This window comes from Salvelinus fontinalis, chromosome 16, assembly GCF_029448725.1.
Source record: "Salvelinus fontinalis isolate EN_2023a chromosome 16, ASM2944872v1, whole genome shotgun sequence".
Classification (NCBI taxonomy): Eukaryota; Metazoa; Chordata; class Actinopteri; order Salmoniformes; family Salmonidae; genus Salvelinus; species Salvelinus fontinalis.
Genome location: NC_074680.1, coordinates 31,077,463 through 31,105,337, shown reverse-complemented (window position 1 = coordinate 31,105,337; position 27,875 = coordinate 31,077,463). Strand labels below are relative to the sequence as shown.

Below are 27,875 nucleotides of genomic sequence, written 5' to 3'. Positions count from 1 at the left end.
CCCGTCTCCCACCTCCTTGCGTCCAATAGGGTTTCTGCCTAGTCTTTATGATGTGACCAGGGTCAGTCTTGGCCACAAGCCTTAGAACAACTTGCTCCTTGTTTTTTAACACACTAGATACCCTTCAACCTTTTGCTTACACATTGATTAGTATTTGTATTTTGCATAAGCTGTCCCACTCTGTTGCAGCTCAATGTTATTGCCCATTTTCCGTAAAGTGTATTGGTGTTTTAATTCACTTTAAATTAAGTTTGATTAGATTTAAATTTCAGTATACTTCCTTTTGACGGAAGAAAATACTGCTGATAAAAGAAGAAAAGTGTTGATAGTGTAATAGGAAAGAAAGGGTGAGAAAGGACGGAGAGAGAGCAAGAAATGGACAACAGAGTGATGCATGGTGGGGGAAAAATAGCATCAGGGCAAAGCTTTGTTGGCAGTAAAGCTTTGTATAACAAACAGTGCTATTTTGCAGGATAATTCATGGTAGGTATTCTAATGCACTCCTCCCTGTGTGTGTTTTTGTGTTGCAGAGCTATACAGTGATGGTGGTCTGCAAGGATACGAAGCTGTGTCGTAACAGAGGGCAGCGTGGGTAAAAGTTATGCGGCGCTTCGCCCTGTACCACTGCCACCCTTTTCTGGGTGGGGCTCTGCTGCTACTGCTGGCTAGCTGCGCCATGGGCTGCCCCGCCCGCTGCGATTGCTCCGCCCAGACCAAGTCAGTCAGCTGCCATCGCAAGCGCCTGCCTACCATCCCTGAGGGCATCCCCATCGAGACCCGGCTTCTGGACCTGAGCAAGAACAAGCTGCGGAGCATCACCCCAGACAACTTCTCCTCCTTCCTACAACTGGAGGATCTAGACCTCAGCGATAACCTGATTGGCGTGGTCGAACCGGGCTCCTTCAAATTTCAGCTCTCCCTGCGCTCGCTGAACTTCCACAGCAACCTCCTCCAGCTGGTCCCTGCCGGCGTGCTCTCCGGCCTGGCCAACCTCACAAGTCTGGACCTCAGCCACAACAGGCTGGTGGTGCTGCTGGACCATGGCTTCCAGGACCTTCGGAGGCTGGTGTCCCTGGAGGTAGGCGACAATGAGCTGGTGTTCATCTCCCAGAGGGCCTTCACGGGCCTGCTAGGCCTACAGAGCCTCACCCTGGAGCGCTGCAACCTGACTGTGGTGCCCACCGATGCCCTGGGGCACCTGCACAGCCTGGTGGAGCTCCGCCTGCGCCACTTGGGCATCGGCACCCTGAAGCCCTATTCCTTCAAGAGACTTCCCCGTCTTCGCCACCTGGAGATCGACTACTGGCCCTGGTTGGAAGTCTTACCCGCTCTGTCACTACATAGCCTCAACCTCACTACACTCTCTGTCACCAATACCAACTTGTCGTCCTTCCCCGGCCATGCTCTACGCAACCTGCCCTACCTCACGCACCTCAACCTGTCCTTCTGCCACATCCAGCACATCCAGCAAGGGGTGCTAGACCAGCTTCCGCGACTGCAGGAGTTGCACCTGCGAGGAGCTCAACTGGTTTACATTGAACCCCTGGCCTTCCTGGGCCTCCCAGCACTACATATGTTGGACGTGTCCCACAACCAGCTGGACTCAGTGGAGCGAGCTGTGTTCAAGTCCCCTGACAGCCTGCAGACGCTGCTCATGGGGGGGAACCCACTGGTGTGCGACTGCCGGCTCCTATGGCTGCTGAGTGGCCGGAAGCCACCCTTTCTGCAGCTCCCTGACCCACAGCCCGAGTGCAGTGCCCCTGAGCGCCTCCGTGGGAAACCCCTGCTGGACCTCAAGGAGCCGCTGGTGACACGGTATGTGATCTGCACCAAGCCCCGGATTGGGCCCAACACCACCCAGCTGCTGCTGGCAGATGAGGGGAAGCCTGTTCGGCTCAACTGCATTGCAGACGGGGCTCCTCGGCCCTCCATGGCCTGGGTGACGCCACACAGACAGTATGTCACAGTGAAAAGCACCGGTAGAGTGACGGTCCATACCGACGGCACCCTGGAGATCAAGGCTGCAGAGCTGCACGATAGCGGCGTGTACCTGTGTGTGGCCAGCAATGCGGCGGGCAACGCCAGCCTGTCGGCCTCGCTGGCGGTGAAGAGCCTGGGTATCAGCGACACATCGCTCTACGCCAACAAGATTGGACTCCTGGCGGACTCCAACGGGACCTGGGCCAACGGGACCGTCCTGTACAATATGACAAACCCCATAGACCTGAAGACCATCATCATCTCCACAGCAATGGGCTGCCTGTCCTTCCTGGGCGTGGTCATATTCTGTTTCCTCCTCCTGTTTGCATGGAGTCGTGGGAAGGGAAGGCACAAGAGCAACTTTGACATGGAGTACGTTCCCCGCAAATCGAACGGGACAGCAGCGGAGGCAACTGAGACAAGCGGGCCCAGACGAGTCAACATGAAAATGATTTAATTTAACAAACGGACCAACTCATATGATAGTAACAAACAAAATACAGTGCATCTCATTTGCAAATATTTATTTGATACAGTGGAGTCGTGAAAATGGTTGTGATGTACCGATGTAGTGGTGTTGATATGAAGATGATCTAGTGATTCAGTGGACATGTTGATATAAAAGTTATCAATGATACTGTGGACGTGTTTATATAAAATGATGTAATCATACAATACACTGGATATAATACTATATAATCCACATATCAATTTGACAGTGATGCAGTGATACACCGCTGGGCATTCGCTAGTTGGTGATGTAATGACTAATGATGTTGTAGACTCGCGTGACACCAAGGTGAGAAAGGAAGTCTCTTGGAATAACGGGAGAAGTTGAGATGACAGTGGAGCTATCATAGCTATCATTGCTAGTAAATTGTGTCTAATACCCATCTGAGCTGCAGGTGTGAGTGTGCGCGTATTTGTACTGCCTTTGTTGTGTGACAGGGTAATCATCAAGAATAATAGGGTCCAAAGTTGTTTGACCTGCCTTTGTATTTGTTAATTCATTGTAACAACAGTATTGTCACTGTTCAGTAAAATAACGTATGTTTGTATGCACATGCAAATCCCTCCAAACATTATCCAAGAGACCTGTTGCATATATTTTCAACTAGGTCATTGTTTCCCTTTGTACCACCTCAAGATAGGTATAGAGGGATTTTAGCAAATCAACCTTCAACTCAAGGAACATTTATACACACGATATTTACAACTTTAAGTGGGAGCTCAAATCACTAGAAAAACACAAGACAACTTCTTGCTGAAGAAATAGTAGCAGCTGAAAATGTTGGTTATTGCTTGGAAAAAGACCACAGGTGATAAAATTTGTATGTTAAATCCCCTTTTATTACCTTATAAATCAATGGCAGATTTTCCTGTCAGCAAATTCTCCTGATGTAACATAAAAAATGGTCAGTGACTAGACTAGACACAATAGTAAAGATTTACTGACCAATGTCCCCCTTGGAACAGGACAAATCTCAGCCCCGTTGAGTTATGGGTTGTATTGTATCCCCTCTTAATTTCTTTATCCCAATGCTTCAAGCTGGCATGTCCTGAGGCCTCCCATGGGCTAAAGGGGGTTTCTGGGTATTTAATTGATGACATTGGAAAGTTGTGGCGTTTTTGTTTAAATGTTTAAACTGTAAAAAATAATATATATATATTAAAGGATGTATTAAGGGCAACTCTTTGTAAATGCAGGGATGTGTGTCAACATGTGTAATATAATGTTAAAGGTTGTATAAATGTTTTCATATGATAAATTTATGGGTATATTTTCAACGGAAATAAATCGTAATCATACAGCTTTATGTGGTAATTTTGTAATTTCCAATGTCATATCAGTACTTTTTACTTAAATTTTACTTGATGTCTCAAACATTTGTAATAGCAAACCACAGATGTGCAGACTCCTTAAAAATGTGAACTAGAAACCAACATGGTGTGTTGTAGCAAGGATATAGATTGGTTGTAGCCTATGACGCAGGCCAAGGAAAGGTGACAAACGGGAATATTTTCATTTCCCACCAGATGTTTAATTAAACTCTTCTTAAACCACACCTACTATACCCGACGAGCCTGAATCTCTCCTGAAAATCTGATAAATGTAGCTGCTCCTGATGTCGTCATTCAGCACCCTTCTCTTTACAGAGATCTGTGAAGGGTGCACTTGATGCTAACACGTTAATGGTTAAAAGTAGTTCTATCTTTGGAGTCGGCACACAGGGAATATTCAAGAAGACAAGATCAAAGTCCCACCGATGGGCTTTTATCACTTTTGTTACAGTGGTTTCTCCACAACTTGGGAAAGAAAGAGGGCTCCAGTAAACAATGGGGAGAAAGAAATACCACATGGATAATATTACTCTAATTTCCGTAGGCCATTTCTCTAGATGAAGAGGATTTGGTAATCAGTGCTTTAATGATTGGTGCTAAGCGTGCTTTGCTATCTGGGGAGGAAACATTGTTATTAGCTTTATTTTATGCCTGTGATTAAACTTGGTGTCTACATGGATTATAGCGAGCATATTGTGCCTGCAGTGAAATTAAATAGAAAATAATGCAGGGAAACATTCAAAACCACTTCTTAAAGCTTTTTTATAAAGAGACAGACCAAATAATATCACCTACAACACTAATGGCAACCATTCTGTTAATTAACCTCTTAGATTTTGAGCGCTTCTGGACCGGTTCTGACTGACATTTGTGTGTACGAAAGCGCACCGTGAATGCTGTAGGGTCCTGTGCCTTATAATGCCAGAAAGCCTCATCTGTCTGCTCTCCCCTTTCACTCTCCTACTGGAGCTGTATGGAAAGGATCAGGTTTCACAGCCTACATTTGCGTAGGGAGTGACGTGTTGAAAGAATTCATGATTTTTGTTGCTTTTTGGTCTTAATTTAAGGTTTGGGGTAGGCAGTGTGGTTAAGGTTAGGTTTAAAATCACATTTTAAGAAGATAAAAAAAAAAAAAAAAAAATCTGCGGGTTTATGACTGTGAAAACTAGTAAAGACCGAGTGAGGCCAGCCTGTGAGACGGCATATGAACGGTAACAGTCTAGCGGAGCCAGCCATTGTGGTTTCATCTCACTGTGATATTCTCAACCGGGTTAAGAGCTCTCAACATGAAAAAATACTAAATGATTTCATTGAAACAATACCACTTTCTCTTGATCATAGACGAAAGAAATCACTTAGTCCTTAAAGCTGAAGTTGTAATGAGTCTGCACACATTTGAATGGTGTCTCTGTGCCCCTCAAATAGTGCCAATATTGGTTAATTGTACTGTCACTATGTATTTATTTACAGTTGTAAGAAATCTGAAATCTTATAGTAAGTGTTTTATAATTTCATTGTTACTATACAGTACTTGTCAAAAGTTTGGACACACCTACTCATTTAAGTGTTTTTCTTTATTTTTTACTATTTTCTACATTGTAGAATAATAGTGAAGACATCAACACTATGACATAATACATGTAGTAACCAAAAAATTGTTGATTTTACATTCTTCAAAGTAGCCACCCTTTGCCTTGATGACAGCTTTGCACACTCTTGGCATTCTCTCAACCAGCTTCATGAGGTAGTCACCTGGAATGAATTTCAATTAACAGTTATGCCTTGTTAAAAGTTAATTTGTGGAATTTCTTTCCTTCTTAATGTGTTTGAGCCAATCAGTTGTGCTGTAACAAGGTAGGGGTGGAATACAGAAGATAGTCCTACTTGGTAAAATACCAAGTCCATATTATGGCAAGAACAGCTCAAATAACAAAGACAAACGACAGTCCATCATTACATTAAGACATGGTGAGTCAATACGAAAATGTCAAGATCTTTGAAAGTTTCTTCAAGTGCAGTTGCAAAAACCATCAAGTGCTATGATGAAACTGGCTCTCATGAGGACCGCCACAGGAAAGGAAGACCCAGAGTTACCTCCTTTGCAGAGGATAAGTTCATTAGAGGAGTTACCAGCCACAGAAATTGCAGCCCAAATAAATGCTTCACAGAGTTTAAGGAACAGACACATCTCAACATCAACTGGTCAGAGGAGACTGTGTAAATCAGGCCTTCAGGGTTGAATTGCTGCAAAGAAACCACTACTAAAGGACACCAATAAGAAAACGTGACTTGCTTGGGCCAAGAAACATGAGCAATGAACATTAGACTGGTGGAAATCTGTCCTTTGATCTGATGAGTCCAAATGTGAGATTTTTGGTTCCAACCGTCGTGTCTTTGTGAGACACAGAGTAGGTGAATGGATGATCTCTGCATGTGTGGTTCCCACCGTGAAGCATGGAGGAGGAGGTGTGGGGGTGCTTTGCTGGTGACACAATCTGTGATTTATTTAGAATTCAAGGTACACTTGGCTCCCACAGCATTCTGCAGTAATACGCCATCCCATCTGGTTTGCACTTAGTGGGACTATCATTTGTTTCTCAACAAGACAATGACCCAAAACACACCTCCAGGCTGTGTAAGGGCTATTTGACCATAGAGAGTGATGGAATGCTGCATCAGATGACTTGGCCTCCATAATCACCCAACCTCAACCGAATTGAGATGGTTTGGGATGAGTTTGACCGCAGTGAAGGAAAGGATTCAACAAGTGCTCAGCATATGTGGGAACTGTTGGAAAAGCATTCCATGTGAAGCTGGTTGAGAATGCCAAGAGTGTGCAAAGCTGTCATCAAGGCAAAGCATGGCTACTTTGAAGAATTTCAAATATAAAATATATTTTGATTTGATTTGTTAACACTTTGTGGGTTACTACATGATTCCATATGTGTTTTTTCATAGTTTTGATATCTTCACTATTATTAGCAAAAATAGTAGAAAATAAAGAAAAACCCTTGAATGATTAGGTGTGTCCAAGCTTTTGATTTGTACTGTATTTAGAAAGCCTTTCAGTCATTTCAAGACCTAGCTATTGTCCCACTTGTGGAATACGAAAGAAATCATAAAAAAATAATTATGTTTGGTTATGTCTAGTTAGGCGGAAATCTTTTATCTGTCCTATCATTTAACTGGTTTAATAGCACGCAGCCTGACAGAATTACGTCCTCAGCTCTACTTAGAATGAGGCCCCAAGCACACCATTAGCTTGAGCTTCCTGCTTAACCCCACAAAGGGTCTAGATCACAAACCTCACTGCTTCCCTGTGCAATTCCCCATTAAAACAAGGCTTGTGGCAAGTGTCAGTAAGATGCATACTGTGAAAGATGAGAGCAATAAAAGGATCGAAGAGCATCGCATCATACATTGACGTTGTTTATCAGAATATGGATTTACACACAAGGAAAGCACTGGAGGGAGAGTCCACTATGACGTCATCAAGCCCAGGTTCTTACTCCTTAAGCATAGAGAGAGCCTGGGGCTAGGGATGTGATTTGTGCTCGATTGCAGAGGACTACAATCACATTAGGGATGTCCTCTGGGCTTGGATACGAACATGCCCTGGCTATGTGATAACATAACCCTATAGGCAACTGAACAATGGGTGCATATTTAGATACGCGTCACAGTGTGACAGCTTTTAGAACACTAGGATATATTTTACTTAAAAGGACAAAGGGCGAGAGAGAGACTGGAGACGAGTACGAAATTAACATAATTATGAAATTAATATCAATGTATTATGAAATCATTTAAAGCTGCGCTGCAGTTCGTCTCCAAGTTTTAATGTATGAATGATTAATTAGCGAGTGTGACTTTCTGCCCCCTTCTCCTACTGCAGATATTAAATCATAGAGGAAGAAAATCACAATGCTAGGTTCTGATTAATTAAAGCTTTAATTCTCCTTAGATCTATCTTGAAAGTGTGCTTTAAATAGGCCCATTGATCTACTGATGTTTGTTTGAGCTGGTATAGCCTTTTCCTTACATGATTCCTCTTGCAAAACACAGATGTGTTCAGTTTTATGAAATAAGTATATTTTGGTTGCAATAAGAGGGCCAATAACTTTGAGGATAGGTGGAAGAAACAAAACAGCTAGACCTTTATTTTGGTAAGTGGTTGCTTGTCAGTCCAGGCAGTGAGGTCGACGTCAAGCCCTTTAGCTGATGGAGAGGTCATAGCGGCACTTAGAGGTGTCATGAAGGCTAATTAGCGAGAAGTAATGCTTATGGCCTTTAGGTCGAAACACAATTACTGACTAAATTAAAAAGTATGCAAGAGGAGATAAGGCACCAGTTATCAGCAATGGAAAGTTTTACCTTTAAACTCCTAATATTACCTCAAGTCAAAGACAAATATTAGCATTTAAATTGTTTATCTGTGTGGGATGAGGTTTTCATTGAATACAACCATTCCACTCAGGTCCATGCATCCCACAGCTGAAGCTAAAGCAGGGCCTAGTCGGTGCTTGGATGGGAGACCCCTGGCTAAATCAGACAGATGCTGGGATCAGCGGCCCAGGCTAGTGATGGAGACACGGCCCTGTGAAATATGCTGTCGTTCAGGAGCGACCAAACTCAAGCCCTCATTATAAAGATGCCATGACATTTATTGCAGGAATAGTGGTGTTACTGTTAACCATCAACATGATTCCCAATCTAGCCCCACGTTCAGTGCTTCAATGGCCATTCAATTATCATGTACCTAAAATGCACTCTTCCAATTATCCTGTACTTAAAATGGACAGAATTCACAGTTCATCTCTCCCCTGTGATACCCGACATGTGGTGTTCAATCTGGCACATACTGTAATGGCTGCTATGCATCGCCTATGTGAGTGCTCTACTGTACATTGGTAGTGGATGAAGTACATTTCCCAATATTAAATACATTGAGAAGCACAGGATAAATGCCACCCACTCATCACCCGTCTATTCATGGGTGTTATTGGGCTTTCAAATACTCTAACCCAAGATGATGCCTGAGAGATGGCCTGCTGTGTGTCACTGATCTTTGTCTCTCTGATAGTCTTATCTAAAATCCAGTTTATTGGCTTGTTTGTTTTTCCAGTATGGCGTCGAAGTGCAGCTGTCGCAAAGGGATTCAATTCAGCTGAGACGGGACTCTTTGAAGTTCTCTTTTACCAACCACTACAGAGATGCTTGTGCGTGCCTCATTTGGAATCATAGTGAGAAGGGCTCTGGGTTATAATTGTGCCTACGACCCACAGTTCCTCCTTTGAAATGTGGCAGTTAAGCCCTGTTGAAAAGTCTGAGCAAAGTTGCCTATCATCACTTGAAGGAAAACGTGTTAATGTGATTTGTGCAGCCTGCCTCATCAATCTGTCAACTTGCGACATAATCAAGGATACCATGAGATTGTTTTAACTAATCCAATCACAATAATTTGAAGTGAAAGTGTTGATGGTCTACAGTCCAGTGTAGTTTGTTTTACGAGAAAGAGGGTGGTAAAGAGGGCATGGGCAGAGGAGTGGATGAATTGCTCCCCTAGACACTCAGTAATACAATGTCAGTTGCACATTTCCACCCCTAATGGATTGGGGAGGGTAAGATTATCCTACATTGCTAAAAGGGATTTATAATGTAATTTTAAATGGCCCTGGCTGGAGGCATAATTAAATGACCTTTGTTCAAAACAAACTCATCCCTGCCTCACTCAATGCAACCCTAATTCCTGCTGCTCATAGATGCGGTAGAGGTCAATAAATCTCGACCAAGACCAAAACAATGGGGCTCCTGAGTGGCGCAGCAGTCTAAGGCACTGCATCACAGTGCTAGAGGTGTCACTACAGACCCTGGTTTGATTCCGGGCTGTGTCCCAACCGGCCATGATCGGGAGTCCCATAGAGCAGCGCACAATTGGCCCAGCTTCGTCCTGGTTAGGGTTTGGCCGGTGTAGGCCGTCATTGTAAATAAGAATTTGTTCTTAACTGACTTGCTTAGTTAAATAAAGGTTAAGTAAAAACATACAACAATAAAATGGAATTGCCATGGGAATGGTTCGTGGGGAAAGATCCCAAGTCTCATCATTGCCCCCCAGCAAAATTAACCTACATTTAGGCTATTATTTATACATGTATTTCACACTATGTTGAGGTAAAAATCTGAGTGTAATGCTTGTATGGATGTCAACCCTAACATATGTTTATGTCATCATTACCAATCAACAGCATTAGTACAGTTAAAAACGACTGACTAGCACCACCGATGTATGTATGCTAGCTAAGCTAACTAGCTTATACGAACGGGAGTTAGCATTTAGCAGTCAGTTCTTCTAAACCTTAAGGGGCCACTTCTATATGTTATGCAGCAAAAACAGCCAAATATATGAAAATTGGACTTAAGCAATCACATTGTGGGCATGTCATAATACATAAATCATGATGAATTTGACAGATATCCACTTTGTTTGATCAGATATGTTTAATGTGCGCCAACTCCTTTACCTCATCTATGCAGTGATTGTTTGCATATCAGGTGCTAGTCGAGTCAAAAGTATCAAATCAAATGTTATTTGTCACATGCTCCGAATACAACAGGTGTAGACCTTACAGTGAAATGCTTACTTACAAGCCCTTAACCAACAATGCAGTTATAAGAAAAATACAAAAAAAATTAAATAATAAAGTAACAAAGAATTAAAGAATTAAAGAGCAGCAGTCAAATAACAATAGCGAGGCTATATACAGGGGGTACTGGTACAGAGTCAATGTGCGGGGGCACCGGTTAGTCGAGGTAATTGGTACATGTAGGTAGAGTTATTAAAGTGACTATGCATAGATAATAAACAGAGTAGCAGTAGTGTAAAAGAGGGTGGGGGAGAGGCAATGCAAATAGTCTGGGTAGCCATTTGATTAGATGTTCAGGAGTCTTATGGCTTGGTGGTAGAAGCTGTTTAGAAGCCTCTTGGACCTAGACTTGGTACTCCGGTCTAGGTCCGGAGTACCAACATTTAAACCTGTTAACCCTCGCAGGGCTGCAGGCCCAGACGGCATTCCCAGCCGCGTCCTCAGAGCATGCGCAGACCAGCTGGCTGGTGTGTTTACGGACATATTCAATCAATCCTTATCCCAGTCTACTGTTCCCACATGCGGGCCACCATCAAGAGGGCCACCATTGTTCCTGTTCCCAAGAAAGCTAAGGTAACTGAGCTAAACAACTACCGCCCCGTAGCACTCACTTCCGTCATCATGAAGTGCTTTGAGAGACTAGTCAAGGACCATATCACCTCCACCCTACCTGACACCCTAGAACCACTCCAATTTGCTTACCGACCCAATAGGTCCACAGACGACGCAATCGCAACCACACTGCCCTAACCCATCTGGACAAGAGGAATACCAATGTGAGAATGCTGTTCATCGACTACAGCTCAGCATTTAACACCATAGTACCCTCCAAACTCGTCATCAAGCTCGAGACCCTGGGTCTCGACCCCGCCCTGTGCAACTGGGTACTGGACTTCCTGACGGGCCGGCCCCAGGTGGTGAGGGTAGGTAACAACATCTCCACCCCGCTGATCCTCAACACTGGGGCCCCACAAGGGTGCGTTCTGAGCCCTCTCCTGTACTCCCTGTTCACCCACGACTGCGTGGCCATGCACGCCTCCAACTCAATCATCAAGTTTGCGCACGACACTACAGTGGTAGGCTTGATTACCAACAACGACGAGACGGCCTACAGGGAGGAGGTGAGGGCCCTAGGAGTGTGGTGTCAGGAAAATAACCTCACACTCAACAAGACAAAGGAGATGATTGTGGACTTCAGGAAACAGCAGAGGGAGCACCCCCCTATCCACATCAACGGGACAGTAGTGGAGAGGGTAGTAAGTTTTAAGTTCCTCGGCGTACACATCATGGACAAACTGAATTGGTCCACCCACACAGACAGCGTTGTGAAGAAGGCGCAGCAGCGCCTCTTCAACCTCAGGAGGCTGAAGAAATTCGGCTTGTCACCAAAACCACTCACAAACTTCTACAGATGCACAATCGAGAGCATCCTGTCGGGCTGTATCGCCGCCTGGTACGGCAACTGCTCCGCCTACAACCGTAAGGCTCTCCAGAGGGTAGTGAGGTCTGCACAACGCATCACCGGGGGCAAACTACCTGCCCCCCAGGACACCTACACCACCCGATGTCACAGGAAGGCCATAAAGATCATCAAGGACAACAACCACCCAAGCCAATGCCTGTTCCCACCGCTATCATCCAGAAGGCGAGGTCAGTACAGGTGCATCAAAGCAGGGACCGAGAGACTGAAAAACAGCTTCTATCTCAAGGCCATCAGACTGTTAAACAGCCACCACTAACATTGAGTGGCTGCTGCCAACATACTGACTCAACTCCAGCCACTTTATTAATGGGAATTGATGGAAATTTATGTAAAAATGTATCACTAGCCACTTTAAACAATGCCACTTAATATAATGTTTACATACCCTACATTACTCATCTCATATGTATATACTGTACTCTATACCATCTACTGCATCTTGCCTATGCCGTTCTGTACCATCACTCATTCATATATCTTTATGTACATATTCTTTATCCCTTTACACTTGTGTGTGTATAAGGTAGTAGTTGTGGAATTGTTAGGTTAGATTACTCGTTGGTTATTACTGCATTGTCGGAACTAGAAGCACAAGCATTTCGCTACACTCACATTAACATCTGCTAACCATGTATGTGACAAATAAAATTTGATTTGAAAACATTAAGAACTCCTGCTCTTTCCATGACATAGATCTGACCAGGTGAATACAGGTGAAAGCTATGATCCTTTACTGATGTCACTTGTTATATCCCTTTCAATCAGTGTTGATAAAGGGGAGGAGACAGGTTAAAGAATGATTTTTAAGCCTGGTGACATGGATAGTGTATGTCAAAATCAAACCAAACTTTGTCACATGCGCCGAATACAGCAAGTGTAGACCTTACCGTGAAATGCTTACTTACAAGCCCTTAACCAACAGTGCAGTTCAAGAAGAGTTAAGAAAATATTTACCAAAAAAAATAAAAAATAAAAATTATAAAAAGTAACACAATAACATAACAATAACGAGGATATATACAGGGGGTACCGATACCGAGTCAGTGTGCGGGGGTACAGGTTAGTTAAGGTAATTTGTACATCTAGATAAGGGTGAAGTGACTATCAATAAATAATAAACAGCGAGTAGCAGCAGTGTACAAAACAAATGGAGGGGGTGGGGTCAATGTAATAGTTCGGTGGCCATTTGATTAATTGTTCAGCAGTTTTATGGCTTGGGGGTAGAAGCTGTTAAGGAGCCTTTTGGTCCTAGACTTGGTGCTCTGGTACCACTGGCCGTGCGGTAGCAGAGAAAACAGTCTATGGTGACTGGAGGTGACTGGAGTCTGACAATTTTATGGGCTTTCCTCTGACACCGCCTATTATATAGGTCCTGGATTTCAGGAAGCTTGGCCCCAGTGATGTACTGGGTCATATGCACTACCCACTGTAGCGCCTTACGGTCAGATGCCGAGCAGTTGCCATACCAGGCGGTGATGCAACCAGTCAGGATGCTCTCGATGGTGCAGCTGTAGAACTTCTGGAGGATCTGGGGAACCATGCCAAATCTTTTCAGTCTCCTGAGGGGGAAAAGGTTTTGTCGTGCCCTCTTCATGACTGTCTTAGTGTGTTTGGACCATGATAGTTCGTTGGTGATGTAGAGACCAAGGAACCTGAACCTCTCGACCTGTCCCATTACAGCCCCGTTGATGTTAACGGGGGCCTGTTGGGCCCGCCTTTTCCTGTAGTCCACGATCAGGTCCTTTGTCTTGCTCACATTGAGAGAGAGGTTGTTGTCCTGGCACCACACTGCCAGTTCTCTGACCTCCTCCCGATAGACTGTCTCATCGTTGTTGGTGATCAGGCCTACCACTGTTGTGTCGTCAGCAAACTTAATGATAGTGTTGGAGTCGTGTTTGGCCAAGCAGTCGTGGGTGAACAGGGAGTACAGGAGAGGATTAAGTACACACCCCTGAGGGGCCCCAGTGTTGAGGATCAGCGTAGCAGACGTGTTGTTGCCTAGCCTTACCACCTGGGGGTGGCCTGTCAGGAAGTCCAGGATCCAGTTAAAGAGGGAGGTGTTTAGTCCCAGGGTCCTTAGCTTAGTGATGAGCTTCGTGGACACTATGGTGTTGAACGCTGAGCTGTAGTAATGAACAGCATTCTCACATAGGTCTTCCTTTAGTCCAGGTGGGAAAGGGCAGTGTGGAGTGCGATTGAGATTGCATCATCTTCAGATGAGAATGGGCAAGACAAAAGATTTGTGCCTTTGAATGAGGTATGGTAGTAGGTGCCAGGTGCACCCGTTAGTGTTAAGAACTGCAACGCTGCTGGGTTTTTCAAGCTCAACAGTTTCCCATGAGTATCAATAATGATCCACCAAAGGACATCAAGACAATTTTACATAACTATGTGTAAGATTGGAGTAAACATGGGCCAGCATCCTTGTAGAACGCTTTCGACACCTTGTAGAGTTCATGCCCTGAGGGAGGGGGGTGCAACTCAATATTAGGAAGGTGTTCCTAATGTTTGGTATTCTCAGTGTATGAATCAACCTTCAATATTATTTATTTGTTTTGCATGTAAAATTACATCATCTATCTTAGATACCCATAATATTTCGCTAGACGGCAGTGTGCCTTCACGGCATATAATGTAGTGTTGACGAATGAGGAAGTGATTCTATTTCTCCGTGTTTTTCTGTTCAAGCAAATAGTATGGATATACTGACAAGATACATGTCTCAGCCCGAGCAATGGGAGGGAGAAAGATTTTCCGCTGAATTGGGCCTCTCTTCCTCTCTGCTTAACGTTCCACAGTTTGCACCCCCACACAGTAGGTGGCAGAGTGCACTTTTAACATATGTTTGTGCCGTCATACCACACTATTTATGCGAGCTACAAACAAAGTACATTGAGACTTTGGTGAGTAACGCCTCTCTTTTAAATGCAGATATAATTGAAAATGTATTCGGGCATGCCAGTTTCTATTTACAACAGGTTTACCAACATTATATGCACTAACGTTACAGCTTGGCTAGCTAGCTACTGCTGGTAATGCATACATACGCCTAACTAACTCGTAATGAGCCAGCTACTGGCTCTGTATTAAGATGTGTAGTTCTCCTTTTATGTTTCACATTATTTAAACCCCTGAAAAACATTAACCTTGACCACTTGTTGTAGACAGTAACCGAGCCTTTGATCATGACTCAGTTCCATTAAACATAGCTCATTGGACGAAGACGTCTTCTGTGGGAGTTTGGTTAAGAGCCCCGACACTCAATCTGAACATTAACAGTCGTAGTTTACGCCACGGTAAGGTTTTGTATGTATAAGAACTTCATCTTTCATATCAGCAAGAAGAAGACAAAGGTTGCATTGATACACACCTTGATATGGATAGGGTTCATGTTCCCACTCAGGCCATGTTACAGCGCTTGTTTACAGAAAATTGACAGTGGTAACCACTTGTGCTAATTATCCATCTAGCATGCACCTGGCTGTGTAGTTTTGTTGGATGGAGGCACCCATAGCTGTATGGATCTGTGCAAAACTGCTACAGTAAGTGTATCTCTTTTTTTTTTAAGGATTCATTCTCGCAGATGCAGGTTAAGGGCCATATGTTTCGAACGCCGTATCGCAAGCAATGATTATTGACGTTTCTAAACGCTAAAACACAGCGTCGGGATTGTAGTTAACATGAGTCAGTCGTGGGCGAAGCTAATGGATGAAAACTAGGGAGAAGGAAGATTATATCTTTTATTATTTAACCAGGTAGGCCAGTTGAGAACAAGTTCTCATTTACAACTGCGACCTGGCCAAGATAAAGCAAAGCAGTGCGACAAAAACAGAGTTACACATGGGATAAACAAACGTACAGTCAATTAATTACCCAATAGAAAAATATGTATACAGTGTGTGCAAATGAAGTAAGGAGGTAAGGCAATAAATAGGCCAATAGTGGCGAAGTAATTACAATTTAGCAATTTACACTGGAGTGATAGATGTGCAAGTAGAAATACTGGTGCAAAAGAGCAGAAAAACATATGGGGATGAGGTAGGTAGTTGGATGGGCTATTTAGATGGGCTGTGTACAGCTGCAGCATCGGTAAGCTGGTCCGACAGCTGACGCTTAAAGTTAGTAAGGGAGATAAGTCTCCAACTTCAGTGATCTTTGCAATTAGTTCCAGTCATTAGCAGCAGAGAACTGGAAGGAAAGGCAGCCAAAGCTTTGGGGATGACCAGTGAAATATACCTGCTGGAGCACGGTCTGTGTTGCTATGGTGACCAGTGAGCTGAGATAAGGCGGAGCTTTACCTAGCAAAGACTTAGATGACCTGGAGCCAGTGGGTTTGGCGACGAATATGTAGCGAGGACCAGCCAATGAGAACATACAGGTCGCAGTGGTTGGTAGTATATGCAGCTTTGGTGACAAAATGGATGGCATTGTGATAGACTGCATCCAATTTGCTGAGTAGAGTGTTGGAGGTTATTTTCTAAATGACAACGCCAAAGTCAAGGATAGTCAGTTTTATGAGGGTAAGTTTGGCAGCATGAGTGAAGGAGGCTTTGTTGGAAGCCGATTCTAGATTTAACTTTGGATTTCAGCGAGAGCGACATCATTGATATATATATACAGAGAAGAGTCGGCCCGATAATTGAACCCTGTGGCACCCCCATAGAGGCTGCCAGAGGTCCGGACAACAGGCCCTCAAATTTGACACACTGAACTCTGTCTGAGAAGTAGTTAGTGAACCAGGTGAGGCAGTCTTAAGAGAAACCAAGGCTGTTGAGTCTGCCTATAAGAATACGGTGATTGACAGTCGAAAGCCTTGGCTAGGTCGATGAAGACGGCTGCACAGTATTGTCTTTCATCGATGGCGGTTATATCATTTAGGACCTTGGGCGTGATTGAGGTGCACCGGTGATTAGCTCGGAAACCAGATTGCATAGCGGAGAAGTTACGATGGGATTCGAAGTGGTCTGTTTGTTCACTTGGCTTTCGAAGACTTTAGAAAGGCAGGGCAGGATGGATATACAGTGGGGAGAACAAGTATTTGATACACTGCTGATTTTGCAGGTTGTCCTACTTACAAAGCATGTAGAGGTCAAATTTTTATCATAGGTACACTTCAACTGTGAGAGATGGAATCTAAAACAAAAATCCAGAAAATCACATTGTATGATTTTTAAGTAATTAATTTGCATTTTATTGCATGACATAAGTATTTGATCACCTACCAACCAGTAAGAATTCCGGCTCTCACAGACCTGTTAGTTTTTCTTTAAGAAGCCCTCCTGTTCTCCACTCATTACCTGTTAACTGCACCTGTCCACACACTCAATAGAACAGACTCCAACCTCTACACAATGGCCAAGACCAGAAAGCTGTGTAAGGACATCAGGGATAAAATTATAGACCTGCACAAGGCTGGGATGAGCACAAGGCTGGGATATATATATTGCTCAAAAAAATAATGGGAACACTTAAACACAATGTAACTCCAAGTCAATCACACTTCTGTGAAATCAAACTGTCCACTTAGGAAGCAACACTGATTGACAATAAATTTCACATGCTGTTCAAATGGAATAGACAACAGGTGGAAATTATAGGCAATTAGCAAGACACCCCCAATAAAGGAGTGGTTCTGCAGGTGGTGACCACAGACCACTTCTCAGTTCCTATGCTTCCTGGCTGATGTTTTGGTCACTTTTGAATGCTGGCGGTGCTTTCCCTCTAGTGGTAGCATGAGACGAAGTCTACAACCCACACAAGTGGCTCAGGTAGTGCAGCTCATCCAGGATGGCACATCAATGCGAGCTGTGGCAAAAAGGTTTGCTGTGTCTGTCAGCGTAGTGTCCAGAGCATGGAGGCGCTACCAGGACACAGGCCAGTACATCAGGAGATGTGGAGGAGGCCGTAGGAGGGCAACAACCCAGCAGCAGGACCGCTACCTCTGCCTTTGTGCAAGGAGGACCACTGCCAGAGCCCTGCAAAATGACCTCCAGCAGGCCACAAATGTGCATGTGTCTGCTCAAACGGTCAGAAACAGACTCCATGAGGGTGGTATGAGGGCCAGACGTCCACAGGTGGGGGTTGTGCTTACTACAGCCCAACACCGTGCAGGACGTTTGGCATTTGCCAGAGAACACCAAGAAACGTTTGGCAAATTCGCCACTGGCGCCCTGTGTTCTTCACAGATGAAAGCAGGTTCACACTGAGCACATGTGACAGTCTGGAGATGCCGTGGAGAACGTTCTGCTGCCTGCAACATCCTCCAGCATGACCGGTTTGGCAGTGGGTCAGGCATTTCTTTGGAAACACGGGATCCTCAGACCCCTTGTGAGACCATATGCTGGTGCCGTTGGCCCTGGGTTCCTCCTAATGCAAGACAATGCTAGACCTCATGTGGCTGGAGTGTGTCAGCAGTTCCTGCAAGAGGAAGGCATTGATGCTACGTTCCCCAGACCTGAATCCAATTGAGCACATCTGGGACATCATGTCTCGCTCCATCCACCAACGCCACGTTGCACCACAGACTGTCCAGGAGTTGGCGGATGCTTTAGTCCAGGTCTGGGAGGAGATCCCTCAGGAGACCATCTGCCACCTCATCAGGAGCATGCCCAGGCGTTGTAGGGAGGTCATACAGGCACGTGGAGGCCACACACACTACTGAGCCTCATTTTGACTTGTTTTAAGGACATTACATCAAAGTTGGATCAGCCTGTAGTGTGGTTTTCCACTTTAATTTTGAGTGTGACTCCAAATCCAGACCTCCATGGGTTGATACATTTGATTTCCATTGATCATTTGTGTGATTTTGTTGTCAGCACATTCAACTATGTAAAGAAAAAAGTATTTAATAAGAATATTTCATTCATTCAGATCTAGGATGTGTTATTTTAGTGTTCCCTTTATTTTTTTGAGCAGTGTATTAGTACCAGTCAAAGGTTTGTAAACACCTACACATTCAAGGGTTTTTCTTTATTTTTACTATTTTCTACATTGTAGAATAATTGTTTAGACAACAAAACTATGAAATAACACATGGAATCATGTCGTAACCAAAAAAATTTAAACAAATCAAAATATAATTTATTTGAGATTCTTCAAAGTAGCCACCCTTTCTCTCAACCAGCTTCACCTGGAATGCTTGGAGTTCCCACATGCTGAGCACTTGTTGGCTGCTTTTCCTTCACTCTGCGGTCCAACTCATCCCAAACCATCTCAATTGGGTTGAGGTCGGGAGATTGTGGAAGCCGGGTTTTATTTATTTTTTACTTAATCTTTATTTAACTAGGTCATCTGATGCATCACTCTCATTCTTGGTCAAATAGCCCTTACACAGCCTGGAGGTGTTGTTGGGTCATTTTCCTGTTGAAAAACAAATGATAGTCCCATTAAGTGCAAACCAGATGGGATGGCGTATTGCTGCAGAATGCTGTGGTAGACATGCTGGGAAAGTGTGCCTTGAATTATAAATAAATCACCAACTGTGTCACCAGCAAATGCACACCACCTACATGCATCACGGTCAGAACCACACATGCGGTTCTTGAATGTGTAAGTGTGGCAACTTTTTTGACTGGTACTGTATATATTCCTTTCTTGAAACATGAATATCTTAACAAATCTTAATGTTTGCGCAGTATTGAACCAATAGTCCTTCAGAGTGTGACAGGTTCGTGATTTAGAAAATACAGTCAACATTGCTTATACACACTACTTAGTCCCTACTGATGCGTATGAATGTAGTGTAGTGGCGGTATAGGACATGTCAATTATGTATTACAATAGAGAAATCATGCACAAAGTAGCCTACACAATCGCACCCCGTGTGAAATATATTAACATGCACGCCGCACACTCAGCCTACTTTCAGCGCAATAAATCAAATCACATTTTATTAGTTACATGTGCTGAATACAACAGGTGTAGCTAGACCTTATGAGCCCCTAATCAACAATGTGGTTTAAAAAAAAAAAATATATATATATATATATATATATATATATATAGAAATAAAAGTAACAAGTAATTAAAGAGCAGCAGTAAAATAACAATAGCGAGACTATACAGGGGGATACCGGTACAGAGTCAATGTGCGGGGGCAGTGGTTAGTCGAGGTAATATGTACATTTAGGTAGTTATTAAAGTGACTATGCATAGATAATAAACATAGTCGCAGTGGTGTAAAAGAGGGGGTGGGGGGCAATGCAAATAGTCTGGGTAGCCATTTGATTAAATGTTCAGGAGTTTTATGGCTTGGGGATAGAAGCTGTTTAGAAGCCTCTTGGACCCAGACATGGCGCTCCGTTACCGCTTGCGTTGCAGTAGCAGAGAGAACAGTCTATGACTAGGGTGGCTGGAGTCTTTGACAATTTTCAGGGCCTTCCTCTGACACTATCATTTAGTTTACTTGATAGCTACCTACACATAGCTAGCTAGAATAAAGTGTTAATAACAAGATAACTTAATTTACATTTGGTAAGACCGCTTTAAGTTTCCCTGCATTAAAGTCCCCGGCCACTAGGTGCGCCGCCTTTGCGTGAGCGTTACAGCTCATTGAGTGCGGTCTTAGTGCCAGACTCAGTCTGTGGTGGTATGTAGACAGCTATGAAAAGTACAGAAACTCTCTAGGTAGATAGAGTATTTCATGATAAGCTGTAGACCACACTACCTCAGGCGAGCAAAACCTCAAGACTTTCTTAGGTATCGTGCACCAGCTGTTAATTACAAAAATACATAGTCTGCCGCCCCTTGTCTTATCAGACGCCACTGTTCTATCCTGCTGATACAGCGCATAACCAGCCAGCTGTATGTTGATAATGTCGTCGTTCAGCCATGACTCCGTGAAACAATCTATTAGTTTTGAATGTCCCGTTGGTAGTTTAATCTTCCGCGTAGGTTATCCAGCCGATGAGGCCCACCCAATGGGGAGCCAGACCCTGACAGGCCCACCCAATCAGATGTATGTGTTTTCAGCATTGTTGTGGACTTAGACCATCAAAATTGTATTTTCTATTAAATAAAGTGTACTTTTTGGGGGGGGGGGGGGAATCTGGAAAACCATAACAAACTAGATTTTCACACAGGGTGCCTTTAGCTGCGTGGGCCATTTGGGAACTTTTTGGCAAAATTTGAGTATACCCACTTCTCCAGGCACCACTACACCACTGTATAGGGCCGATGGAAAGACAGCAGTCACACACACACAGTATGATGTTAAAGGATAAGCAGTCCATGAACTCGGACATAATAAGCCAGTAGATCCCAATCATAAGAATACAAAAACAGCCATTAAGCGTTTCCCAATCAAAATGTACAACTATTACTCCCGTTGCATGAAACAGTTAGCACACAAAGTAACCAGTGACTTAAAGTGAAACTGACAGCCTTTCAATTGCTTTGCTGATATGAAACAAACAGACAATAATATCAGTCAAGAGGTTTTAAAAATAGGTTCTATTTGACTCAACCTTCCATGGCATACGCTAAGGCATTGTTGGCAGAACATTGTTGGCAGAATACAGTTCAATGCATGATTAATATAATTCATCAATACATTTCTTGGTAGTCCAAAAAGTATTTTTATCAGGTTGTAAATTACATCTGGCCTGGTACATTGTTTGCTGCCTCCATTCGGATGCACTGTTTCAATGACTCAATATTCTGGACAAAAACTGACAAATGTAACCAAGGCTGGGAATGTCAATACATTCAAACTAGCAATGGTCACAAGTCAGTCATAATGTGGCTAATAGGCTAATGTATCTATTTATGTAGCACGCTAAAAACACGGAGCCTAATGTTAGCTAGGAGGATGACATGCCATTGGAGAAGTGGGTGAGTGACTGACTTTTTTCCCCCTCATTGTTTTTTGGTGGCTATACACCGCTAGAGAAGCAGGTTTCATTTGGTTAGCTAGCAAGAATTTGTACAACTATTATACAGTAAGCATATCTCTTGCGTTTGCAAATTCACTCTGGCCATCTACTTCAATTTCAGAGCACTCTCGTCTGTGTGCCAGAGCGCAGAACTGATGAATTTATGAATGCGGAACACCTGCTGAATATGACCGATATCAGTAAACGTAGGGGGAAAAAAGTTAGTTAATCAAGAACGCTGTAGATTACATGTAAGCAGCTCTACTGCGCCGAGTAAAATGGTCAGAGTGAGGTGTTCTCATTTGTGTCTGGGAGTAGCAAGCTAGCCAACTTTAGCCAGTTAGTTTGGGGACAAGCATGCATTGGCAGGCAAGCTACAGAAGGAAGAGTAGGTTACAATTCCCTATGGTTTATCAGTGCAATTTTTACGGCCAACTAGCCGAAAAAGTTTGAGTGTTTATCTAATGTTCCTTCATTAGATTTGAGCTTATCTTGCTCATAACTGAGGGAGAGAGAGTCTACCTTTTCGTGGTTGTTTGGTCAATAGGACTGTAAAGTTCCAAAATGTAAGAGGACTCCTGTGGTGTTTACATATTTGCAGAAATCCATTCGGGTTTATTTTGTGGCTTTTGGCGAATGCGTTCTAATGATCTAAAGTCGCGCTGTTCAACTGCCTGTAAACACACAGTCCAGTTCAAAGTGAATGATGGTAGCCACGGGTGGCAAATGGCTTGTTTGTAAAGGTCTACTGTCGCTCTGATTGGCTACAGCGCACCGGTCTGAGTGTTTTTATTCGGTTTTATTTGCTGCAGTGTCTATCAATTGTTCAAATGCACGGCCACTTTCCCACTCTATATTGCTATAGCATTTTCACAAATGCCTTCCCAAACATTCTAAGAATTTATGAAAATGACTAAGTGGTCGCTTGTCAGACCATTTTAAAGTGTCCTTCTTTCTGGGGGTGTATATGAACAGATTTGAGTAAGGTTTCATATTGCTAAAATGCTGTCCGTTCCACTTTAAATGCAACAATGTTTCACACGCACACACGTTATTTTCAAAGGCAAGCATGCTGCAGTAAAAAATCCAGTTCCACTCACCAGATGATGATCATTTGAAACTTAACTTCTTGTTGAAAGTTATTCTTGAAAAGGGAGAAGCTAACAAATTAGCAACAACATCCTCTTTGATAACACCTGCTGCAAACTAGCTAGCTAGACCGTGGGAAAACTACTGCGCGCTATTGCACAGTGACCTATTGGCCTTCAAGAAGGCAGAAGTTTTTGTAAAAACGGTCCCACTTATTAAGTCAATGTGATTGGTTGATTCCACTGTCACTCCAAAAATGTTACCTAATACAGTTGAGCATTTCACTTAAGGTCTACTACACCTGTTGTATTTGGCACATGTGACAAATAAAATTTGATTTGATTTGAATGGCAGATGCCTTTTTATCTAGCTTCTGATGTCTTAGCCAATGGCTGACTTGGATAGCTAGATTTATCTCCCCAGAGACCAGCACAGAAAAATCCTAATTGGATATTTTTTCTCTCTTTAGTGTTAACCCTTTCCAACAAAACTAAAGAGATTAAATCAGAACATCATTTATTATTATAATAATTATTAATTAATAGAGTGGCTCTATTTTCCCTCAGCATGCATTGTTTCACTATTCTGAATGTCTAAAGAATCCATATGTTCTGAAATATGAACACAGAAATACTGGACATTTTGAACTCTTATTATGGTGATTTGACAATTTACAATCATGGTCTTGACTCAGACTCGATTTGCTCCTGAACACAACACTGGAAAATACACACCAATTTTTATTTTATTTTAGATTGTTAAAAAGTATTATGTCTTGTGTGGACTTATACACTATGTTTTTAATGGAGATTTGTATTTATGAAGGTGCAACAGTTCAATATTGTTAGTTTGTGGGATGTACTCTATTTGTCTGACATCTATTTTCTCTTCCTATAAGATAGCTTGAACAATAAATAGATGTATCATTCTACCAGCCAGGCGTGATCTACATTCCACCTTTCTGGTCTTCCAACCCACCCCCAGGTACAGTAACAACATGTCTTCTGGCCCACCTCAGTCGCCCGCAGTGGCTAAGACAGAGGTGACTGTCGAAGGAGAATGCCCTCTCCTCGCCGCCACCTTTGCCTACTGGGACAACATCCTGGGCCCACGGGTGCGCCACATCTGGGCTCCCAGGTGTGAGCAGCCGCTGTTGCTGAGTGACGGTGAAGTCACCTTCCTGGCCAATCACACGCTGAACGGGGAGATTCTGCGCAGTGCCGAGTGTGGAGCGGTGGACGTCAAGTTCTTTGTCCTAGCTGAGAAGGGTGTCATCATTGTCTCGCTGATCTTTGACGGCGAGCTGAAGGGTGACAAGAACACGTGTGCCCTGTCCATTATTCTTCCACAGACAGAGCTGGCCTTCTACCTGCCCCTGCACACTGTCTGTGTGGAGAGGCTCAAACACATAATCCGCAAGGGACGCATCTGGATGCAGAAAGTAAGTGTTCAGATTTTACGTTCCAAGTCTATCCCCTACTAGGCCATCCCCTTAAGGCAGTGTTTCTCAATCCATCACTGGTGAAATTGACTATCATTATAGCCCAGTACTATCACCTGAATCACCTAGCCTGCCATGCCGGTATTTGTCATTGACATGCAGGGCTACAACATAATTTCTGTGCTGACATCAGAGATTGTCCCCATCATGGAGCTGCTGTCCTCCATGAAGACACACAGTGTCCCAGAGGACATAGACGTGAGTATCAGAAGCCATTGTGCACATTTGGCAACACTTTCATCGTGCAAAAAATACAGTAAAGCTCACTACTCTGCAGACCCATTTATGTTACAACTTTGCTTTTTAAAAGTTAGCGGGGTCTGAAATTGACAACCTTGATAAAGATTAGCAAAAATTACTGAATAAAATTAATAATTCAAATACTTAGCTATATTCTTAGCTATATTCTATAAAAGTTTTTTTTTTTTTTTTTTACTAATACAATTTCTGAGATTTTGTTGTCCTCAACTATTGACACCCCTGTCTTCAATATTTCACCTTGCAAGGATAATGACACAGCCTTTTTCTAAAATGCTTTGAGTTGGAGAACACATTGGGATGGATCTTAGACCACTTCTCCTTCCAGATCCTTGATATCCTACATCTGGGCTTATGGACTGACTGTCCTCTTCAACAGGTTTTCAAGCAGACCTGGGCAGGGGGGCTGGCCAACGACTGATGAGAGTGTGAAATAACACAAGCGTAGACCAAAATGGACCTTTCTCCAGGGAAATGACCCAGGACTTTTATTCAGGGAACGAAACAACAGAATGCGCCACGGCGCTGGGTAGCAATAAAACCAAACCCCACCTAGCTCGTCTTTGAGCCTTTCTACACGGGTCTTCCGGTCCCTCTCTGCTACCGGACATCTAAGCTGTTTACCGGCATATCCAACAAAAGAAAACAGAAATCCAACAGTATTGTCCTTAGGTCTACAGCCAAGTAACATCCGGTAGGTTCCTGTCCAGTGTGGGTTTGATATCCCTCCCAGTGCATGTCAGCTTTTTTTTTTTAATTTCTTTTTTAAATTTAAATATTTTTCATTTACCTTTTATTTAACTAGGCAAGTCAGTTAAGAACAAATTCTTATTTTCAATGACAGCCTAGGAACAGTGGGTTAACTGCCTTGTTCAGGGGCAGAACAGCAGCTCGGGGATTTGATACAGCAACCTTTCGGTTACTGGCCCAACGCTCTAACCACTACTCTACCTGCCGCTCCAGCAGCTCTTGCTGCTCCAGACCAAAAAACTGATCTGGCCAAAGCCAGATTAAAACAGCCACCACCCAATCTCCAAGTAGTTATATCAAGTAGTAGTTTTCTCAGATCTGTATTCAAATTGTTTTAAAAAGTAATACTTTCTCAGATGTGTATTCAAATTGTTTTAAAAAGTAGTTATTTTTTTGGGATCTATATTCAAGTAGTTGTTCCCCTGGAAAAATAGTTACTTTCCACAAAGAATAGTTAACCATAGTTATCTCAGGTCTTGAAACCCCCATGTTTTTAGTTGAAGAAGGTAGTTCATACGCTTGGACCGAAGGATATCAAGGATCTGGAAGAATTCTGTATGGATGAATGGTCTAAGATCCCTCCCAATGTGTTCTCCAACTCATAAAAGATTTTAGGAAAAAGGCTCAGTGCTGTTATCCTCGCAATGTGAGGTATTGAAAACGGGTGTCAATCATTTTTACCCATACCTTTTTGAGAAAGATTATTACTTGTAAAACAATCTCTTTTCTGAGCAATTATGTTAGTATAAAATAATATATTCCCCCCCCCCCCCTTTTTTGAGCATACACGTTTTTAGCTATTGTGTATTTATTTTTTATCGTCATTTTTGCTCATCTTTATCAAAGCTGTCAATCATTTCTGACCCCACTGTATGTCCATGAGAAGGAGACTATTATGCCTGCAGTTCACTGTCACATTATCACATGGGTATCCAAGAATGATATCCAACTAGTTTCACTGATATGTTAAGTCATGCACAGCTTTCATTACCAGGCAAAAACCCCAGTTGAAAATTAAACTAAAACTTCAAAGCCTCCACAATTTCTGTGGAAAAGAAAGCTGAAAGTTCTAACCACTGAGGCTCCACTGAAGCTTTAATTATCATTTTGATGTTCATCAATGAGATGTAAAAATGTGCCAAGTCACACACAATTCCACAATAATTTGAGGATTAGACTACTCAAATTCGGGCAATAACTACTCTGTCTCACTACAGTTACAGTAGGCAAACATTTTTATCTTGTCCTTCATGTTGAGGACTATTTCACCAAAGAACTCTTTGTTCCATCTGTGTTAGATCAAGGACACCATCCTAAATGATGACGACATTGGAGACAGCTGCCATGAAGATTTCCTGCATAAGTAAGCACTTTTATTGTAGGCCTATCTGCTTCATTCTGAAAATTGGAAGCATCTGCCTGTAAGTTGTCTACCTGTTTTTTTTTTTTTTTTACAGTACCATTCTGTGACTATTTAACCATAGGAAAATTATAAATACTGCAATGCAGTGTTGACTAAATTGAGCTCTGAGACTGATAAGTAATCTCTATTAACTAATGTTGCCAACAAGTGGAAAACCCTGCACATTATCAAGAAACAACCTTGAGTGCCCCTGCTTTTCTTTTTGTGGGATAGTCACAGGGTTAAAAAAATGTTTCACTCTCTTCCAGGTTAACAGCTTTTCTCTCCGTTTTATCCAAACTGGGCAGGTCCATTAGGTACACATTGCTTACCTTGCACACTATATTTGTGATGAGATTGTAGTTATCAGGGGAATGCAGTTATGCACCTCCTGACAAATCTGTCTAAACATCATTATCTTAACTGCCTGTGGAGATGACAAATGCACTGCAAGTCATAATTTCTTTACTCAGCTTTTAAGTGTTCTTGCAGTAGCCAGGAAACACTTATGTCACTTTAGAGACCTATATTAAAGTCATATTTTTTTGACAAACACGTGGACATATTTTAATACATTTTAATGTTGCTCATGTTCTCATTATGCTAAATTAATATCAAGTGACTATTCCTCATCCTTGGCATTAATAAAAAATACACACCAATGAAATTGCCTCCGTCTCTCAGGGCAATCAGTTCTCATCTCCAAACGTGTGGCTGCTCCATGGTGGTCGGAAGCAACCCAGACAAAGTCAACAAGGTACTGACAGGCTGCCAATACTCTGTGCTTAACACATACAGCAGCCAATGTATGTATGTATCAGCATATGTATTCACACTCATGCACACAGTAGTTGTATAAAAAAATTCTATACACAGGCGTGTCTGCATATGTTATTGTGTATCTACAAAAAAATTGCAGCATACAAAATCTGACATTACAGGTTAACACGCGCACACACCCACACTCTCCTCCAAATCCTCTCTCCCTCACTAAAATGCGGATGTGTTGTGAGGAATTCCACTTTGATATTTATTTGTGTTTTCTTGTGCTCTA

The 27,875-nt window shown here is 42.9% G+C and overlaps 2 protein-coding genes across 7 annotated transcripts in view; both read left to right on the top strand.

Moving 5' to 3' along the window:
* Positions 1-3,791, top strand: part of lingo2b (leucine rich repeat and Ig domain containing 2b) — a 37,342-nt gene extending 33,551 nt beyond the window's left edge. For all 3 annotated transcript variants that reach the window (XM_055865110.1, XM_055865111.1, XM_055865112.1), the window contains exon 2: positions 531-3,791. In XM_055865110.1, the coding sequence (XP_055721085.1) occupies positions 602-2,437 (1,836 nt within the window). In that variant the 5' untranslated portion in view covers positions 531-601 and the 3' untranslated portion in view covers positions 2,438-3,791. The remainder of the gene's footprint in view (positions 1-530) is intronic.
* Positions 1-27,875, top strand: part of c9orf72 (C9orf72-SMCR8 complex subunit) — a 65,974-nt gene that overhangs the window by 33,618 nt on the left and 4,481 nt on the right. Inside the window, exons 1-5 of one of the 4 annotated variants that reach the window (XM_055865115.1) lie at positions 14,592-14,852; positions 23,895-24,351; positions 24,514-24,609; positions 26,718-26,782; positions 27,506-27,578. In XM_055865115.1, the coding sequence (XP_055721090.1) occupies positions 14,791-14,852; positions 23,895-24,351; positions 24,514-24,609; positions 26,718-26,782; positions 27,506-27,578 (753 nt within the window). In that variant the 5' untranslated portion in view covers positions 14,592-14,790. The other 3 variants (XM_055865117.1, XM_055865116.1, XM_055865114.1) reach the window with 3 other exon arrangements.